At 43.1% G+C, this 22,207-nt stretch overlaps 1 protein-coding gene across 5 annotated transcripts in view; it reads right to left on the minus strand.

Moving 5' to 3' along the window:
• The window catches only part of utrn (utrophin), a 517,764-nt gene that overhangs the window by 423,105 nt on the left and 72,452 nt on the right, over positions 1–22,207 (minus strand). For all 5 annotated transcript variants that reach the window (XM_080199920.1, XM_080199921.1, XM_080199919.1 and 2 more), the window contains exons 5-10: positions 19,703–19,780; positions 18,040–18,132; positions 17,511–17,683; positions 7,811–7,926; positions 6,402–6,565; positions 4,149–4,352 (exon numbers count right to left, since the gene is read on the minus strand). In XM_080199920.1, coding sequence (XP_080056046.1) covers positions 4,149–4,352; positions 6,402–6,565; positions 7,811–7,926; positions 17,511–17,683; positions 18,040–18,132; positions 19,703–19,780 — 828 coding nt within the window. The remainder of the gene's footprint in view (positions 1–4,148; positions 4,353–6,401; positions 6,566–7,810; positions 7,927–17,510; positions 17,684–18,039; positions 18,133–19,702; positions 19,781–22,207) is intronic.

Below are 22,207 nucleotides of genomic sequence, written 5' to 3' on the forward strand. Positions count from 1 at the left end.
TTCAATACGTCTTTAACCACTGACTGTAATCATACCAAACAATCATTCAAAGCCCAATAACAAGTCACTCTGATGCACAAGAATAACCTCAGGAAGTATCTCAGCTTACCTTAAGATTCATAGATCTTGTACTTTGACTATTTCTGACTTTTAAAAATAAATTATTTTTATTCTAAATCACAATATTATGGAATTTAAAAATGCTTTAAACAACCAAAAATGTATTCCTGTAATTTAGAAAAGTTAAACCATACGATCTTTTCAATCCATTATTCGGACAGTAACCTAGGTTGTTATAAAGGTATTAGAATATAGATAATAAAAATCCGAGCGCCTTTTTCGAAGAGATAAATCAAATTGATTTTCTACGAAGTTATACCCCTGCATAACAAACTTACCAAACACTGCCCTGCAGACATCACGGCCATTTTCATTTTTTAAAATGAAGAAATATCTAATTACTGACTGTGAGATATTTTCTCTGCTAATAGAAGGTAGAACACTGCAGCACAAACAGGCCCTTCGGCCCACAAGTTGTGCTGATCATATCCATACCTATCAGCCCTATCTATAACTCTCAATCCCATTAAATCCCATGTTCTCATCCAGAAGTCTCTTAAAAAATCCCAGCTAGTTCACCTCTACCACCACCGACGGCAGCCGATTCCACTCACTCACCACCCTCTGAGTGAAAAGCTTACCCTGACATCTCCTCTGTACTTGCTCCCCAGCACCTTAAACCTGTATCCTCTCGTAGCGACCATTTCAGCCCTGGGGAATAGCCTCCGAGAATCCACCCTATCTATTCCTCTCAACATTTTATAAACCTCCATCAGGTCGCCTCTCAATCTTCGTCTCTCCAGGGAGAAGAGACCTAGCTCCCTCAACCTATCCTCATAAGGCATGCCTCCCAATCCAGGCAACATCCTTGTAAATCTCCTCTGCACCCTCTCAATAGCTTCCGCATCCTTCCTGTAGTGAGGCGACCAGAACTGTGCACAGTACTCCAAGTGGGATCTGACAAGGGTCTTATAAAGTTGCAGCATTACCTCCCGACTCCGAAACTCAATCCCTCAATTAATGAAGGCTAACACACCATACGCCTTCTTGACCACATCCTCTACCTGCAAGGCCGATTTAAGAGTCCTATGGACCTGGACCCCAAGGTCCTACTACTCCTCAACACTGTTAAGAGTCCCACCCTTGATATTGTACTCCTTCATCCCATTGGACCTGCGAAAATGGACCACTACACATTTATCCACGTTGAAGTCCATCTGCCACTTCTCCACCCACTCTTGCATCCTACCTATGTCTCGCTGCAACTTCTGACATCCCTCCAGACTATCCACAACAGCACCAACCTTCGTGTCGTCAGCAAACTTACTAACCCATCCCTCCACTTCCTCATCCAGGTCATTTATGAAAATGACAAACAGCAAGGGTCCTAGAACAGATCCTTGGGGAACTCCACTGGTGACCGACCTCCATGCAGAAAAAGACCCATCCACAACCACTCTCTGCTTTCTGCAGGCAAGCCAGTTCTGGATCCACAAGGCAACAGCCCCTTGGATCCCATGCCCTCTCACCTTCTCAAGAAGTCTTGCATGGGGAACCTTATCAAACACCTTGCTGAAGTCCATGTAAACCACATCCATTGCTCTTCCTTCATCAATGTGTTCAGTCACATTTTCAAAGAACTCAACTAGGCTCGTAAGGCAAGACCTGCCCTTGATAAAGCCATGCTGACTATTTCTGATCATACTAAACTTCTCTAAATGCTCATAAATCCTGTCCCTCAGGATCCTCTCCATCAACTTACCAACCACTGAGGTCAGACTCACCAGTCGGTAATTTCCCGGGCTATTCCTGTTCCCTTTCTTGAAAATAGGAACCATATCCGCAATCCTCCAATCTTGCAGAACCTCTCCCATCTCCATCGACGACGCAAAGATCATCACCAGGGGCTCTGCAATCTCTTCCCTCACCTCCCACAGTAGCCTGGGGTACATCCCATCCGGTCCCGGCGACTTATCTATCTTGATAGAATTTAGAAGTCCAACACATCCTCTTTCTTAACATCCACATACTCAATCTTTTCAGTCCGCCGCAAACCTGCAGTACAACCACCCAGATCACTTTCCACCATGAATACTGAGGCAAAGTATTCATTAAGCACCTCTGCCATTTCTTCTGGTTCCACACAGACTTTTCCCCATTCACCTTTTATAGGTCCTATTCCTTCACTTCTCATCCTTTTACCTTTCACATATTTGTAGAATGCCTTGGGAGTCTCCTTAATCTTACCTGCCAAGGCCTTCTCATGACCCCTTCTGGCTCTCCTAATTTCCCTTTTAAGCTCCCTCCTGCAACCCATATACTCCTCCTGATCCTTAACATCGCCTAGCTCTCTGAACCTTTTGTACACCTTTCTTTTCTTCCTGACTAGGTTCATCACAACCTTCGTGCACCACAGTTCCCGCAACCTACCAAAACCTCCCTGTCTCATCAGAACGTTGTCGTGCAGAGCTCCAGACAAACATTCCTTGAAAATCCATCACCTTCTTTCAGTACTTTTCCCCAAGAACACCTCCTTCCAGTTTACTCGTCCAATTTTCTGCCTGATGTCTTAATATTTCCCCTTACACCAGATAAACACCTTCCTAGCCTGCCTGATCCTATTTCTTTCCAATGCTATCGTGAAGGAGATAGAATTATGATCGCCAACCCCGAGATGCTCTCCCACCGAGAGATCCGACACCTGTCCTTGTTCATTCGCCAGCACCAGGTCAAGTACAACCTCTCCTCTCGTAGGCTTATCCATGTACTGTGTCAAGAAACCCTCCTGTACACACCTAACAAAATCCTCCCCATCCAAACCCCTTACCCTAGGGATATTCCAGTCGATGTTTGGGAAATTAAAGTCTCCCATCACGACAACTCTGTTAGTACAACATCTCTCTAGGATCTGTTTCCCTATCTGCACCTCAACTTCCCTGTCACTATTGGGCGGCCTATAGAAAACACCCAGCAAAGTTATCGACCCCTTGCTGTTCCTAACTTCCACCCACAGAGACTCCGTAGACAGTCCCTCCATGGCATCCACCTTCTCTACAGCCGTGACACTGTCCCTGATCAACAGTGCCACTCCGCCACCTCTTTTGTCTCCCTCCCTGTCCTTCCTGAAACATCTGAATCCTGGCACCTGAAGTACCCAGTCCTGTCCCTGAGACATCCAAGTCTCCGTAATGGCCACCACATCACACTCCCAAGCAGCAATCCACACCCTAAGCTCATCCACTTTATTCACTACACTCCTGCGTTAAAATAGACACACCTCAGACCCTCGGTCTGGGCGCTTCCCTTCTCCATCATCTGTCTAACCTCCCTCTCACACTGTCTACAGTCCTTCTCTACTTGTGAGCAATGGTTAACAAGTTCATATAAAATTACTTTACAAGTTATTTTGACACAATTACAAACACATTTAATGTTAAACCACAGGAGTTTAAACTATTTGACTACTTGGGGTGGTGGGGAGAGGAGAGAGGAAATAATCAGTTGGAGGTTTGTGTTTAAGACATAACGTTAAGTGTTATGAACAGTGATTATGCAGAAACATTTCAACAATTTAAACTCCAGTCGGCTCCAAAACACTAAACTGCTGATATATCGGAGAAGGTCAATCAAAGGGGACATAGTTTTAGGGTAAGAGGCAGGAGATTCAGAGGGGATTTGAGGAAACAAACTTCACTCAGATGATGGACTATAACCATTAAACTCGCACCAGAATTCTACCGTCCTGCCCAGCATGGGGATTGGAGTGGGCAAGGGGCAGACAATGGGACGGTCTGTTGACCTTGGGCAGGATTTTCCAGTCTCAGGTACAGCGAGGCTGTAAAATCCCACCCTCTGTTTCCCCCACATTCTGTTTGCCTTTAACCAAACTACAACGCAGCTTGATTATCTCAACTTTGTTCTTTAGATTTTTAAACCTCCCTTCACTTGACCCCACTCCCCTCTTTTAGTTTAAAGTATTTCCACAGCCCTGGTTATAATAAATTTGAACTACAATTTATTTTATTCTCTTTAACAAAGATTTAGTACAAGACCAAAACTAGCTGTTCCTGATGCAGTATCGGTATTACCTCATGGATATGGAACTGTTCCTTCACCTCCTCAACATCCAAGGAGATGTCACCTTGCATGTGAAGAGTGTCTTCAGCAGACAATAGCCACGTTAGAACCTCCTCCAAAACTGCCTGGTAACTGTCCAAATCCACATCCATCTCAGGCACTGTGCTGGAATTTTCAGCCTGAGGGCATAATGATTCCTTTCCAGAGGTCACACTCTAATCCAAGGACAGAAGGGGAAAAATCCTTTTAATATTAATGGCTATTCATTTGTAAGTTAAGTTTAGAACATCTAAATTAATCAACTGGCCCAGGAGCTGTTCCAAATTGGAGTCTTCAAGTCCTTTGCTTTTGTGAGCTGCAGAGGTTTGTACTTCTAATCTTTAACGACCACAAATAATCTACAGACATCTCAAGTCACAGATACAAGCAGATTAGGATGCTCTGATTTGGAATTTATAAACTGCAGTCAATACAACCTTTCCAAACCTCGAGACTCTCAAAACTTAAACAGGGCAAAGGAGAAAGAATCCACAGTAGGGTTGAGTTGTCTGGATCTCAGATCAAGACAGTTAGTGCTCAGGGTTTAGGCAAGATCGAAAGACTGCCATCTGGACACCTTCTTTCATAATTTCTGCTTAATAAATGCTCACTAACGCCCATCTTATAGGTTAAAGCTGAAGTACTCTAACCAATTGCAATTAGTAACCTATATAATACTGCATCCATTAGGATCAAAATTTATAACTTATATAAGATTAATGACACAATAACTTGATGCAAAAGCATCATCATCACCATGGCACCATGACATATTACTTAGACATGCTGCATAGTCAGTTGTATCTCTCAATGAGTTTTAGATAAATAGGAAAACAGCTATGAGAAGCAAAAATAGATTTCCTAGTGTATGATCACATGGTACATGGGCATGAGTTTAGCAATATTGTGCATATGCTTCAGAGCCATGCACGAAGTAACATAGCAACAAAATAAGTCAAAGAATGGTGAGACACCATATAAAACCAGTATTCTAGCCGAGTCATTCACTAACCTCAACCCAGAACTTATAGCACTGTGTACTTCCGTGTTATATTTATGATGGTGCATGGTTGCTTTAAGAGCCAGTCACATGATTTGATAGTGATGTGATTAGGATGCTGCACAGGCTCTTGCTGTTTAGTTTCTGTCTGTATTCCGTGCAGAGAATATCTTCTTCAATATACCTCGTTGTTGTTAGTTTGAATCTACATGTACGAACTATGTTTTTTTTTTAAAGCCCACAACACGTAACATAATTAGGCAGGGACGTAGCCAGGTTCTAAAGCTAGGGGGAGCGAGCACATAATAAAGGTGCCATGACGCATACCAAATAATTTTAAATTCATTATACATTTTTTACTTTGTATTTAAAATCAAAAAATAATAGCAACACATGCGTCATTTAATTATTTTACATTTTAAACGTAAAATGAAAACAAAATGAAGCAATATGAAAAATTATCCTCATGATTGCATGCCCTCTTGGGAAATTGCTATCTGAAGTCCCCGCACCCGTATCACATCCCGCGATTACAGTACAGGGATCGAGGACTTCAGATCTCGGGAAGAGATCTGAGGGGCCCGTGAGGAATATCCCGTTGAAAAGACACCACTTTTGAAGAATGTGCTCAGGGGGAGCGGTCACTCCCCCTCTAGCTATGCCACTGTAATTAGGGCATTAAAAAAGAAAATTGGCGACGAGTCAAGATTTTGTTTGATCGAGAATATCAAGAAAAGATTCTAAGTAGAAAAAGAAACATTGTAGGTCTTCACTTTTCGAATATTGGATCATACTTCTAGTGTCAAGGACAGCCAAATTCCAGAAAGTCATCTGCAACCAAAAAGGAATAGATGTCCTCTTGGGTGACTTTCTTACTGACTGTGTATAATGATTACTGATGCATTATTGATCCTATGTTTAACATTGTAGCAATTTGTTGTCATGACCACAGAAGTAAAGTGGGCATGGTATCAAAGATTTAAGAAGTTGCATAATTGCTTTCAAAGCTGATCACATGATTTGATGGTGATGTCATTAAGGTGTTACACAGGGTCCTGCAATTTAGTTTGGAGTTTGTGCCCAGAAAATATCTCTTTCAATAAAAACCTTGTTGTTAGTTTATATCTACTTTGCAAACCACATCTTTTCTTTTTATTTAAAACCCACACCCCTAACATAGTTAGGACATTACAGCATCGCTACATGATAACCGTCAGTTCCATACCTTCTGACGGGATAAAGGACTGTCTGTAGGTTCAATTTTGTACTGCCTTGGTAGAGTCTCCACTTCAAGGATATCCTCCATAGTAACTTGTTGAGGGAGCACCTCAAATAAAGAAGTTACGTACATGATGATGGATTTCTTGTCAGGCAGAGAAACAGAAATATCTGGGTGAAAAGTAGCATAAATCAGAAATGAAGGCCTTGACAAACACCATGGGGATGTAACATAAAATGTATGGTTTATTCAAGCGTTTGCATGGTACCCATGGCAACTAGGCACACTTCAAAAATTCAGTGCTTTGCATCTGCCCGCTAAAGTTTTCACCAGAAATAAAATCAGAAAATGTTGGGTAAACTCAGCAGGTCTGGCAGCATCAGTTTAAAGTGCTATTCTTCTTCTTAAATTTGCTCTTAAAATCTAATCTAGTCTGTAATTAAAAGCAGCTTCTTCCCTGCTGCCATCAGACTTTTGAATGATCAATAAGGAAGTTCTGATCAATAAGAGAATTTCTGATCAATAAGGGAATTAAGGGTTATGGGGAGCAGGCGGGTAAGTGGAACTGATGCACTTCAGATCAGCCATGATCTTATTGAATGGCGGGGCAGGCTTGAAGGGCTAGATGGCCTACTCCTGCTCCTATTTCTTATGTTCTTACCTCGCACTAAGTTGATCTTTTGCTACACCCCAGCGATGATTGCAATACTATAATCTGCATTCTCTCCTTTCCTTCTCAAAGCACGGTATGCTTTGTCTATATAGTGTGCAAGAAACAATACTTTTCATTGTATACTAATATATATGACAATAATAAATTACATTAAATCAAAAATCAAAGAGCTTATCCAGCATTGTTGGTATTTATTTCAGATTTCCAGCACCTACAATATTTTGTTTTTATTTCAATGTTTTTGCCCCATTCTCTAAAAGGCAACTTTTGAAGAGCTGAAGCAAACGTACCAAACTGAGGGTGAGGTAATGATTTCAAATTCAGAGGAGTTTGATTAGTTTCTCTCGCAAGAGACGTGCAGCAACATTACAGATTTCAAAACCTAAACGTGGAATGGTAAGGAGATGCTTCGTAAGCCAATGCTAAGTCCATTTACCAAAACAATATTGAACCAGATTCAACCAATGGACCGTCACTCAAATCATCACACAGCAGCAACATAACATTTTCTCCAAAATTCAGTGAAGTTTAACAAAAGGACACCAATTAAAAACAAAAATAGTATATGCTGAAAAATCTCAGCGGGTCTGACAGCATCTGTGAGAATGGACTTAACGTTTTGAGTAGACGTCAAATATTTTGTGGCATTGCTTAGTCTCACCCACTTACACCATTTAGAATGAATTCACTGTACTTGGTAAGACAGATGCGTCAGGCAGACTAACATCAAACGATAGCTAACCTTCAGGATCCAGCAGTTTCTCGATTCCCAGGTGCTTTTTAGCCATGTTAAAAGCATGTTCCAGGCGTCCCCCTGCAGACATCTTCAAAACTTTATCCCAGCTGAACAAACCAGGTCTAGAAGAGACACGGTTTTAAAACAATCAATTAGAAAACAAGATGATGTCAAGGAATAGTTTTAAATTACAAAGTATGATGGGCAGAACCTAGATCTCAGTGATCACTAAGCCACACAATACCAGCAGGCTCCCAGGCTCAGCTCCTGATCTGTACTCAGTTTTGGTAAAGGAGAAGTTATCACAACTGAGAAAAAGCACCATCACCAGTCCTTCACCACGACACAATGACATGCGTGTGGATGTCAGGTAATAATAGGATGGCAATCGGCTGTGATGACCCTGGTTCAAATACAAGAACTTACTGGTGATGTAAACAGAGCAAGAACAAACATTCCCACTAATGACTGCACCCTCCTACTGCACAGTACAGGTGTGATATGGGAACTTAGAAAAGAACTGTTCAGTTGAGTGGCTTATTTCAGTAATTGTATTCTTAGATAATTGCAAATTAGAGGAGAAAAGTGGAAAACAGGAAGCTGATTTTGACATTTAATTTACTATTATGGTTCACATTAGTTCCTTGTAACTGTTAAGTGCAGCAACATCTTCACAATGTGAGAAGGAAGTACTGCCCATTAAGATCCTAAAAATGATTCAAAAACAAAATTTGGTAACTTCCTGCAAAACCCCTCCCCATAGCTGGAAGGAATTTTTAGTGAAAACAGAATTACCTTGTCCACTGTTTAATTTTATACAAACAAAAACATAATTTCTTACTACTCCATACAATATCTTCAGTGTTATATTACAAACCAGAGGACACAGTGGGGGAGATCTTTATCCCAAACAGTTATTAAAAATAATGAAAATATCAGGTGAAAGGGCTCCATGCAACTGTCTACAGCCCAGTAAGGTCCATGTTCACTCACTGCTCGTCCTTAAATTGGATAACCTCAGCCAGCTAATCTTTGAGGCATAAAACTACAAAAGGGTTTGGGAAAAAAAAACTGGCAAGGGCCCACTCCTATCCAGTGACCATTGGTAAAATGAATGGGCATGAGTGCTGGGTGGAGACAAAAACAGGCTTGGTTAAGATGACCTGAGTTGAATAGCCAGTCAATGTTCACCACCAAAACCTCCTCATTTCTCACGGTCGAGGCACTAGTGCAGCTTACACTTGTGCAGAAGGAGAAGGAAAAAGGTGAGAACTTGAACAAACAAAAAAAATTATGCTTTTGGACTTCCTCACTTTGAATACTCTCAAAGATCACTTCACAAAGTGAACCTCCACTCTCCACAAACGAGGTACCCAATAATTAGGTAACTATAGAGGAGTCTGTCTTCACATGCTGGGATGGACATCACCGAGGGTTGAGACCAGTCGGCTACCCTCACCTGGTTTAGCCGGCTTGTCGAAGTCGTTGCCCGGGGTGTAGCCACTGTCGCATGCAAACAGCTACAGGGAGCCACAGGTGAGAGCTAAGTGCCAGGTGGAGACAAAGCATGGACAAACTGCCCTAAAAGGATGCGACAAGTTCCCCCACCAGAGGTACTACCCCTCCCTGACACCCCATACACCCTAACTGTATGCGTGGATTGAGCGGGCAAGATCAATGGAAGGTCCAACAGTCAAGAAGGCGGTCTCTGCAAGCATTGTGGAACACGAAGAGCAGCACAAGGTACAGAAGATATCCTGGTCATCCACTGCACCTAGTCCCATCTCCAGCCATCTTGACTGCTGTCTTGCCACTGGATTCAGATGGGTATTGGGAAGAGAGAGTGAGGCTGATGTTACGCAACTCTCCCTCACTTTAATCCAAATCAAGCGCTAGTCTCGACACCATCATCATCACCATCATCATCATCGTCCTGTTCAACCTTTGAAGGCGAGGAACGAAACAGCAGGTGCACACACACTGGGAGCTGTAGTCATAGACCTGCATACAGGCAGCTCAAGTCTAATGGTTGTTTTCCACTGACCAAAGCAGCAGTGAAACTCGGCGTCTACCTGAGAGACTGAGCAGTCCTCTTCAGGAACGCACTGCTCACTTCTGTAGAATGAGGAAGGGGCTAGAAAAGGTGCCCTAAACATTGCCTGCTTCACTACACTCTGGCCAGTTTACCACAGCTGGCAGGGATCGCCTTTTGCGGTTGAACAAACAAAATAAAACACGAGGTAACACCACTCACCACTGGCACTTGGGATGCGCACTCGCTTTTGGACAACACTACAGCAGACAGAGAAGAACAGCCTTAGTTGCCGGAGAGCTTCAAAGATACAACACTGACATTGCAGCTCTGAGTGAAACTCGTCTTGCCAACATAGATCAGTTGACTGAAACTGGAGGTGGATACACATTTTTCCGGAGCAGTCGTGGTAGTGATGAGCATCATGATGCTGGAGTTGGATTCGCCGCCCGGAATCACCTTGTTCGGAAACTTGCTAGTCTATCCAAGGGTGTGAATGACCAGCTTATGACATTACAGCTTCCGCTACAGAACAGAAATCAAGCCACCCTGAACAGCATCTATGCCCCCGCAGTGAACAACCCGGACAAGATGAAAGACAAGTTCTACAAAGAACTAGACGCCCTACTATCAGCAGTGAGCAGTACCAACAAGCTGATCTTGCTTGGCGATTTCAATGCAAGAGTAGGGTGTGACTCTGCAATCTGGCAGGGAGTCACTGGGAGGCATAGAGTGGGCAAGTGTAACAGTAACAGCCTACTCTTACTGAAGACCTGTGCAGTACACGACCTCCCCATCACCAACACAACCTTCCGTCTGCATACCCGTAACAAGACCTCCTGGATGCCCCCACTCTAAGCATTGGCATCTTATCAACTATATCATTGTCAGGAGAAAAGACAGGCAGGATGTCAGAGTGACCAAGGCCATGTGTGGTGCTGACTGCTGGACAGTTCACAGGCTCCAAAATGAGGCTCCGCATCAGACCCAAGAGGCAACCACAAGAAAGCATGGTTATGACAAGAATCAATGCCACCAAGTTAAAGAACCCCAGCATAGCTTCAGCACTGGCTGAAGACTTAGAAATCAAGCTTGCTGAACTACACCTCGCAGGCAGCGCTGAGGGCAACTGGCAACACTTCAGGGATGCTGTCCATTCATCTGCACTGGAGTTGCTCGGACCCCTCTACCCACAAGTAGCATGACTGGTTCGATGAGAATGATGAGGAAATAGAGGCTCAATGTTGAAAAGCACCGTCTTCATCCATCCGGTCAGAACAACCCAACTTCAGCTGCCAAGAAAAATGCTTTTACCACTGCTTGCAGGACAGTCCAGAATAAACTGCGTTAAAATGTAGGATGCCTGGCTGAGCGCCAAGGTAGATGAAATATAAGGATATGCTGACAGAAACGACTTGAAACGGTTCTACGAAGCCTTCAACGCTCTTTACGGACCTCAATCTCTTGAAAGTTCCCCCTCCTGAGTGTAGATGGTAAAACTCTCATTACAGAGAGGGGTCAGATCCTGCAGAGATAGGCTGAACACTTTGAAGCCATCCGCAACTGACCGTCATCTATTAACGATGAGGCAATAGACAGGATTCCCCAAGTCGATATCCACAGCGCCATGGATGACCCACCGGTAGTAGCCGAAGTCATGAAAGCTGTCAGCCAACTATCCACTGGCAAAGCCCCAGGAACAGATGCCATACCCACAGGGATCTACAAAGCCGCTGGTCCTGCACTTATCGAGAAGCTCACCAAGTTGTTCCAGTCCTTTTGGAAGCAAGGGTCCATTCCTCAGGAACTTAAAGATGCTTCCATCATACACCTCTACAAGAGGAAGGCATGGTAGCACAGTGGTTAGCACTGTTGCTTCACAGCTCCAGGGACCTAGGTTCAATTCCCAGCTCGGGTCACTGTCTGTGTGGAATGTGCACATTCTCTTTGTGTCTGCATGTGTTTCCTCTGGGTGCTCCAGTTTCCTCCCACAGTGCAAAGATGTGCGGGTTAGGTTGATTGGCCATGCTAAATTGATCGTAGATGCATAGGCTAGAGAGGATTAGCGGGTAAAATATGTACAGATTGGGGGTAGGGCCTGGGTGGGATTGTGGTCGGTGCAGACTTGATGGGCCGAAGGGCCTCTTTCTGTACTGTAGGGATTCTATATCAGTCTATCCTATGTAAGGAAGGGCAATCGGCAAGTATGCGACAACCACCGAGGAATCTCGCTGCTCTCCATCACAGGAAAAACCATCGCAAGAATCATGTTAAATCGTCTGGTCACTCACCTGGAGCTGGGCCTGCTTCCAGAGTCATAGTGTGGCTTCCGCAAAGGTCGCGGGACTATTGACATGATTTTTGCTGCGTGCCAACTTCAGGAGAAGTGTCAGGAGCAGAATCGCGAGCTCTACACAGCCTTTGCTGACCTCGCAAGTCTTTGACACTGTCAACTGACAAGGCCTCTAGAGTCTGCCCCCAAATTCATTCAGATGGTACGCCAGTTCCATGATGGCATGACGGCCAGAGTACTGGATGGTAGAGAATCCTATGAGGCATTCCCAGTCACCAATGGCATCAAACAGGGCTGTGTGCTCGCACCCACACCGTTCAGCATGGTGTTTACTGCCATGTTGAATGATGCCTTCCAGGACAGTGTTGCTGGAATCAGCCTCAAGTACAGAGTGGATGAGAAGCTCTTCAACCTGAGGAGACTTCAAGCTACTACCAAAGTGAAGAAGACTGTTCTGAGAGACTTCCTCTTTGTCGATGACTGTGCCCTGTATACTGGCTCAGAATGTGGGTATGCCGGCGTTGGACTGGCGTAAACACAGTAAAAAGTCTGACAACACCAGGTTTTAGTCCAACCTATTTATTTGATAATATACTCACAAGCTTTCGAGGGACACCCTCTTCGTCAGGTGAATGGAGAGTTCTGGCCTCAGACAGAGCATATAAAGCACAGACAGTTTAGAGATTACTGATTAGAATGCGAATCTTTACACCTAACCTGCTGTTCAAGACCTGAAGTGGCTGATAATGTGAGTGGAAGGAGCACTGATCACAGTTTAAAGAGATGTGTATTGTCTCCAGACAGTCTGGTGTTGTCAGACTTTTTACTGTACTGGCTCAGAGCCAGAGATGCAAGTCAGTATGGACAAATTTTCCACGGCCTGTGACAACTTTGGACTCATCATCAACATTAAAAGACTGAAGTCATGCACCAGCCTGCTCCTCATGCACCATACACAGAACCCATAATCACAATCAAAGGGCAGAAACTACAGGCAGTGGACCAGTTCACTTATCTTGGCAGCACCCTCTCCCAAGCAGTGACTATTGATACAGAAGTTAACTGCAGAATAACAAAGGCAAGTTCTACTTTCGGTAGACTGCGCTCCACTGTATGGGAACATCGAGGAATCAGCCCAGCAACAAAACTGAAGGTCTACAGCGCCATGGTACTCACTAACCTCCTGTATGCTTGTGAAATGTGGACTGTGTATCGAAAGCATGCAAGACAGCTCAATCATTTCCACGTCTTGCAGAATATTACGCATCCGTTGGCAAGACTAAGTACCAGAACACTGAAGTTCTCTCTAGAGCAAGTCTACCATCAGTCCACACACTGCTGATGAGAGCGCAGACCCGGTGGACAGGTCATGTCATCCGTATGCCAGTCGAGTGCATACCCAAACAGATCCTTTCAGGGGAACTCTCTGCTGGAAGACGCTCGCATGGAGGGCAGAAGAAACGTTTCAAAGTCACACTCAAGGCCTCCCTAAAGTCGCCTGACTTTGATACGACCACCTGGGAAATGCTGGCACAAAATCACCCTACTTGGTGCTGCCTCATCCACAAAGGATGTCAAGCTTACGAAGCAAGGTGTATTGCTGAAGCACAACTTAAGCACAAGCTGCACAAGTCCAGAGCCACCAGCGCAACAACTACAGTGCCCACACAGGTCTGTCCAATATGTGCCAGCACATTCTGTGCCCGAATTGGCCTGACCGGCTACCTTCAGAACCAGCCTCAAAATGACGAATGGTGTCGAGGTCCTCATCGATGACGATGGACGAACAACGATAATCAGTCATCCAGTTAGGGGAAATCAAGTTGGGATTGCTGTTTGCTGGACCATTCAAAGCTATTATCTGCACCTTTGTCAATTCAAGCTTTGTCTTGCACTGTATCCTTATGCCAATTAACTGCATGTCTTATGACTTGAGTAAGACTTGTAGAGTTTAATAAACTTTCCAACTGAATTTCACTTTTGAAAACATGAACATCTCAGATGTAATTGAGCCACAGTGCTCTTGGTTTTAGCTTCTTCTGGTGGATATTCAGTGACACACAGTAGCTTTCACAGGCACACAGAGCTACCAGCACAACAACTACAGTGCCGACACAAGTATGTCCAATAAGTGGCAGGACATTCCGTGCCCAAATTGGCCTGATCAGTCATCTTCGGACACATCATATCCAGCATCAAAATGACTAATGGTGTCGTAGTCCTCATCGATGACGATGAATGAACAACTATAGAGGGCAGAGATTGAACAGAAACCCATCTCACTGTTTTCGGCTGCCAGATGTATTACATAGCTTCAAATGATTTCAATGATTAAGGAAAGCAGAGGAACAGTAATGTAACTCATAAGCTATTAAACAGATTTAGAAACAGTAAACAGGTAAGGAGATTTTAGCAAAACAAGCAAATTCACAATAATCTGGAGATTTAATTATTCTTCCCTGAATACAATAGTTATGTCTCCTATGCTGAGGATAACTTCACCTGAACTTGAACATAATATTCCATGGACAGTAGTTAATTTTCCATGGAATTCCTTTGTCCATTTTCATCTACAGTGACTGCAGGAGGACCAAAGAACTGGTCCAGTTTAATTTCTTTGGTTTAATTTTATATTCCTCTAACGTTTGATTGTAACAACAGAAGTAAATAATGAATCTCTCAGATAAGTAAAGATGTCACAGATATGTTTTGAAATATGAAATTTTAAGCCAACACAGGATCATCAGCGGGGGCTCAGGATCCTATGAAATCTGGAAATTGCAAATTTCACTAGCATGACTGTGATCTCTGATTTTCGTCACACCTCATCGGCAACGTAATCAGGGCATAAACCTGATTTCAATACACTTTAATAAATTTAAACATAATTAAACACCCCCGTCACCAGATTTTCCACCTTCACAAGAATCATACGACATCCTGTCAGCAAGGTTTGCAACAGGCTCACCCAGACGTAAACCTGTCGAGGAGATTCTTCCGGGAAGCAAACGTCAGTCTCACTCCAGGGAAAAGGGGCATGGCCAGGCAATACCTTGGCAAAGCCCCTGGCACAGGTTGGTACTGTCAAGTTGGTAGTACCAGCCGACACAGATACAGAAGGCAAAGAGGAGGCCAGAGATGATCTGGGGTTGAAAGGCATGGGGACGTCAGGGTTGATCGGGTGGGGTGGGGGGGCGGGGTGTATTAATATTTCTTTCTATGATCAGACTGCCCTCTGATTTCAGTGGAGATGGTTCCCAGTTTGAAGAGTCCCTGCCAGAGTGACAGCGCAACTGCATCCACTCTTTTACAGCAGTTAAAGGCACAACATCTGGAGAGAAAACAGGGCACTGGAGCTGGAGAATTCCACACTGGCTTTCTCAACAGAATTGACACTTTGCCAACTTCTCGTAAGATTCTGCCCTCTGTTTACATTTCAATTTAATGTACTGGAGTGTCTGCCTGGGAACAACTTAATCTGTTCCAAAATAATACCGAGGAAAAAACCACGGGGTGTTCTTTCACCGAAGGATAATGCTAACAATAAATATTTGGATGTCCCGGCTTTCCTAAATTATACCAGCAGATTTACATCAACCAGACCGTCATCTTTCAACTCAATCTGGCTTTAACTCTTTACGAATCACACCAAAAATAAAATAACAGCCTAGATAAAAATTTTTCAATTCTGTCACTGGAAAAACATAATGCATCACAATTCTGAAAGTGTAATTACAGACAAAACTGAATTTTAATTTGAAATCACATTTGTAGAAATTCCTTATTTTTCACACCTTGTTTTTTTTAAACCAAATCATCAGCCTACCATCCGATCCTCCAAGTTTAAACAGCAACTTATATTGACATAGCACCTTTAACATAATGAAGTACTGGACGACTCCCCGGAGCGGAGAAGCTACAACATCTTCTCCAGAGCCTTCAACATGTCACTGATGAAGACAAACATCTCGCCAAGGCCATCCGTACACTCCCACGTTGCCTTCAACCAACCACACAACCTCAAACAGATCATTGTCCGCAGCAAACTACCCAGCCTTCAGGAGAACAGTTACCATGACACCGCACAACCCTGCCACAGCAACCTCTGCAAGACATGCCAGATCATCAACACGGATGCCATCATCTCACATGAGAACTCCTTCTACCAGGTACACGGTACATGCAACTCGGCCAATGGTGTCTACCTGATGCGCTGCAGGAAAGGATGTCCCGGGGCATGGTACGTTGGGAGACCATGCAGACGCTATGTCAACAGATGAATGAACACCGCTCAACAAGGACCAGGCAGGAGTGTTTTCTTCCTGTTGGGGAACACTTCAGCGGTCACGGGCGCTCAGCCTCTGATCTTCGGGTAAGCGTTCTCCAAGGCGGCTTTCACGTCACACGACAGCACAGAGTCGCTGAGCAGAGGCTGATAGCCAAGTTCCGTATACATGAGGACAGCCTCAACCGGGATCTTGGATTCATGTCACACTATCTGTGACCCCCACGACTTGCCTGGGCTCGCAAAATCTCATTAATTGTCCTGGCTGGAGACAATACGCATCTCTTTAACCTGTGCTTAACCCTCTCTTCACCACTTTGTCTGTACCTTTAAAACTTGATTACTTGTAAAGATTTACATTCCAATCATTATTTTGTAAATTGAGTGTGTGCCTTCATATGCCCTGTTTGAGAACATGACTCCCACTCACCTGATGAAGGAGCAGCACTCCGGAAGCTAGTGGCTTGTACTACCAAATAAACTTGTTGGACTTTAACCTGGTGTTGTGAGATTCTAGCTATGACATGGGCAGCAAAGTTTTGAATAATCCCAAGTTTATGGAGGATAGAATGTGGGAAACTGGACAGGAGCACGTCAGAATAGTGGAGTCCAGAAGTAATAAAGACATGGATGGGGATTTCAGCAGCAAACAATCTGAGAGAGGGGTAAAGACAAGTGATGTTATGGAGGTGGAAATAGGCAGTCTTGGAGATGGTGCAAATGAGGTCAGAAGCTCACTTCAGGATCAAATAGGACATCAAGTTATGAACAGACTGGCTCGGGAGTGACATGGAGCTGGTAGTTAGGGAATAGAGTTTGGGGAAGGGAACAAAAATATTCTTCCCAATATTTAATTGGAGCAAATTTCCATCACTCTGATAATTTAGCAACAGTGGAGAAGACAAAAGATAAGACATTGAGACAGAGTTGGGTATTGCCAGCATACATGCAAAATTAAAACCGTGTCTCCACGCAGCAATGGATTTAAAGGTTAAAATTTCAACCAGTTATCATTTGGTGTCACAGATATCCAAAATTCTACAATATGTTATATGCTAAAGCACATCTACTTGCATAATTATTGGCTGATACCTACTTATGCCTATGAACAATGGCATTGAAAGCAAGTCCATCAGTCCAGCTGGTTGTAAAATTCAAAACATTAACTTGTTTGTAAGGTCGTGTTGACTGACGGACCCAGCTCAGCAAAATTTTCTCACTGTTGGTCTGTTGCAGATCTGACATTATAGATTTCATTATATCCTTGACCTGTATCAAAATACAATATAATAAATCAGATTTAAATAATTCATAATGAAGGCTGAAGTTAAACAACTTCAAGCTCAGGCAGAAGCTGGGTAACAACAGAAAAATGCTTGTTGAGACAGCTCAACCATTTAGTTCTCTGACGGACTATCTTACTCACTCTAACTGCTGCCTTATAATTAAAGATTTTTCAGTCAGGTTTACCTTCACTGCATTAGATGATGATCATGTCATATGTGTGAAGGAGTGATATGTTAAAATGTATTTGGTAGCTTCCTTACTATTGATTGTAAAAGTTACATCAGAACCCTTCAGTAAATGAACAAGCAGATGGGCTGAGCTGGCAGCTATTTACTCACCTGCCAGTGTAAAATAATACTCCAAATAAGCCCAAGCGTCAGTTTATGGTTTCCATCTACAATATCAGTCCCACCAATATTTACCAGCTCCACCTGGGGAAAGAAAGAAACAGGAATAACTTTTACAGAAAGTAAAATCTTTCAAGATTCACTAAATTCAACATCCATTTCAGAAGTTAATCTCAAAGGGGAAAAGCACTGTATCTGTTCAAAGTTATCACAAAGAAGAGCTAGGTTATTGGGTTAGCGAGGTGCAGATTTAAGGTTACTATCACTTCAGCCAAGTTCTCATTAAATGGTGGAGCAATCTCAAGGGGCTGAATGGCCTACTCCTACTCCTTATTCATATGTTCATACTATATTGTACTGCATACATTAACTTTCAAAGAATTGGGTTACCTAATGATAGGAAATGAACCAACAAAGCATGTACAATTTATTTATTCTATACCCTTCTCAATGTGAAGTTTTTAATGTTGAATTAAGATGTTGAGAAGGGCACTCAGGACCGAGCAAAGCAAAGCAAAGGGACATCCCAGCAGTCAGGAGTCATACATAATGTGAAGGGCATGGTTCTGGTGTGAGAGATATGACGTCATGGCAGATGTTCCTTCAGGTACCATGTTTATCTCAGCCACCTTTAGCTGTTTTCATTAAGCATTTCCCTAACTAATTAAGTTAGGAGTGGGACTGCTTATTGACAATTCTACAGTGTTTAATCCAATTTGCAACTCACTCAATAATGAGGCAACCAATGCTATCTGACAGCATGACTGGGATAACATCCCAGCGTGAGTTTGCAGGATGATGTCACACAGGTGTCAGATATTGGCCACCTTGTGACTTCCATTATTCATCAATCCTTGACTTTCAGTGTAGTCACCACCACCAAGATCCCCACCAAAATTTTGAGAGTCAACATTTGCCACAAAGCAATTTGGAGCAGCCAACGTTAGTCACCACATGTAAGTCACCAGTCACAGCGGTGACAGCATACAAGTCTTCAAGTGCCGGCAGGAGACATCTTTGTGAACAAGCTAGGTGGTTATGAAAGGAAACCCGCAAGTATTTTTATGTTAAATCTATCATTAAATCTTTATCAAATGATTTTGCAAGTTATAAAATTGCAATAGCATACAGTCCTTGAACTAATGATTTGACTGCTAACCAGAATTAGCATTACATACTTGAAATCTTCACATGATGTTCATTTCCCTTCTAAATTACTGCATTATAATCCATTTCCATTTTTCTTTTCAAAAGGTAATTTGAGCAGTTTCACTGGGGGAGATCTTGAGCCCACGCTCTCCTTATGTGGGAATGGTGGTAGGGGTCAAGATCTGGTGAAACCCAGAAATTGTGAATCTCGCCAGCAAGATCTTGCCTTTCTTGCCAATTTGGTCACAATGCTAAAAACAATCCTTTTCAAGCCTCCTGAGATGACAGTAGTGAAACATAAGAAATACACTGAAATTGGGCTTAGTTGCTCAGACTCTTGAGCTTTCAGGCCACAACTTGGACACCCTGCATTAGACCACGCAGAAAGAAAATTCTCAAAGTTACCTCATTCTTAAAAATAGACATCACATACAATGCATCCAAAATTGGAAAGATTAAAAAGAATGTATCATAAGGTAAAGATTTGATATTTAAAGCGACTCACATTATTCTGCTGTAGCACATGTAATGCTCGAGTGACATTGTTGAGAGCATGTACCCTGCTGGTGCCACGTTCTTTAGTCTGTTGGAGAAAAGAGAAATCTTAAAAAAGAAACATGTCATATGCTAGTGGAAGCCATGAATGGATTTAAGTAAACTGCAATTAAAGTCACTCAGAAAGCTATGATTCCCAAACTTGTTTCTACAATTATACTGGAGAAAGAGGCACACTGATACCAAACTATATCTGAGTAAGACATTGATGGAGTGAGGAGTTGGGAATTTGGTTCAGGTGGAAATTTCTGGTCAACTTTTCTCGACTTCAAATTTGGATTAAGTTACATTCTTACTTTCAAACATTAATTGCTGAAAAGCCTTGGTGGACAGGGAGCTGTCTGAAGTGGCAATTATCAGTCAAAGAGCTGAAAGTAGTTATAAATATACAAACTGAACAAGGAGGCCAGTTGGCCCCTTGAACCCTGCTCTGCCATTTGATAAAATCATGGTTGATCAGTTTGTGTTTTGAATTCCACATCACCATCTACCTTCATAACATTTGACTCCCTTGCCCAACAAGAATATCTACCTCTGCCTTAAAAATGTTCAATGACCACGTCTCCACCGCCTTCTGAGGCAGAGGTTTCCAAAGTTGCACAATCTTGACAGAAAAATATTCTCCTCACCTCTGTCCTATATGGGTAACCCTTAATTTTAAAACAGCGTCCCCGGGTTCTGGACTCACCCATAAGACCGTTCCAGATTTTACATCCTTTAATCAAGTCACTCCTCACTCTAAACTCCACTGAATACAAGCCTAGTCGGCCCACCTTTCCTAAGATAACCTGCTCATTCCAGGTATCAATCTAGTAAACCTCTTCTTCACTTGCAAGTGAGACCAAAACAGCACACATTATTCAAGATGTGGGGACGGAATCTTACCAGAAAATGGCAAAGTGTCAGGATCTGATTAAAAAACGAGCATGTTTCTCTCGCGAGAAACAGGTAGGTTTTCTCACCAGATGTTATGGGGGGGTGTATTTCTTGCGTTTATGGTGCACAGTAGCATTAACCACCCCATTCCCCCATTGAGGCTTCCACTGGGTCCTAAGCCTTCGCACAGGCTAGCATGGCCAGGTTGGCACGGCGCCAACTTGACAGTGCCAACTTGTGCCATGAGAGAGTGCCAAGGGGCACTGCTTAACTATGTCCCTCTTCACTGGGACTATACTTACCTTTACGTCCCCAGAGAGACCCCCATAACAGATTCGCGTCTAGTCTGTTGTCAATATCTGGCAGGGAGTCAACATACAGTGGGGGCGGCAGGTTAATAAGATTAAAATGCGTGTTAATACATGCAAAGCAGATTCACGCCCACCACGGGTGTGAACCTGATGACATTGCAGGTGAAGGGTGAGGAAGATCCAAAGTCATGTTCTTGGGGGCATTTGCACAGATGGCAAATGCAGGATCAAGATTTCACCCAAAAAGTATGTATGATTTTTATTTAGAACCCAGGGAGGAGTAAGAGTGCAATTTTTGAGGACTGAGAGCCCAGAAGCAAAGTTATTACTGCTAATGCAAACTGCCTTTGACATAAACACAAAACCATTAAAATCTTCTGCATAAATGTAAATATTAACTTCAAAAATTCTCATGAGGAATCTAAGCACACCCATATCTTTCAACTTCAATATAACCAAGTGAGGATTAATGGTTGTTAGTCACAGTTACCAAGGAGCCTCTTACATTCTCCGTCCAGTCCTCATGCATATTAATCTACAGAGAAGGGAAGGACAAGGTTTTGGAGGTGTTGGCATTCTTAAAAGTGGATAAATCTCCAGGTCCAGGTATATTGTGACCTGGGCTCCTGCCGAAGGCAAGGGAGGAGATTGCAGGGGCTCTTACCCAAATTTTCAATTCCTCCCTGGCCATGAGGAAGTGCCAGACAACTGGAGAACAGCTAATTTGGTTCCACTATTTAAGAAAGGTCGCAGTGATAAAACAAGGAACTAAAGACCAGTCACTCTCACATCATTGGTGGGGAACCATTGGAGAAATTTCTCAAGGACACTTGGAGAGGCAAAGCTTGACCAGGGATAGTCAGCATGGCTTCGTCAGAGGGAGGTCACGCCTAACAAATTTGTTTACATTTTTTCAGGTGTGTGGATGAGGGTAGTTGATGTAGTTTATATGGATATCAGTTAAGCCTTTGACGAGATCCCACATGGGAGACTTGTAAAAAGGTAAATGGACGTGGGATTCAGGGTAATTTGATAAAGTGGATTCAAAATTGGCTCAGTTGTAGAAGGCAGAGGGTGATGACAGAAGGCTGCTTTAGTGACTAGAAGCCAGTGTCCAGTAGCGTACCACAGAGATCTGTGTTGGACCCCTATTATTTGTCATTTATATAAATGATATAGATGACTACGTGGAGAGTAGAATTAGTAAGTTTGCAGATGATACAAAGATTAGCCGAGTGGTTAACAGTGAGGTGGAGTATTTTGGGCTA

Source organism: Carcharhinus amblyrhynchos, chromosome 12 (genome assembly GCF_965287045.1).
Source record: "Carcharhinus amblyrhynchos chromosome 12, sCarAmb.v2.hapA, whole genome shotgun sequence".
Taxonomy (NCBI): domain Eukaryota; kingdom Metazoa; phylum Chordata; class Chondrichthyes; order Carcharhiniformes; family Carcharhinidae; genus Carcharhinus; species Carcharhinus amblyrhynchos.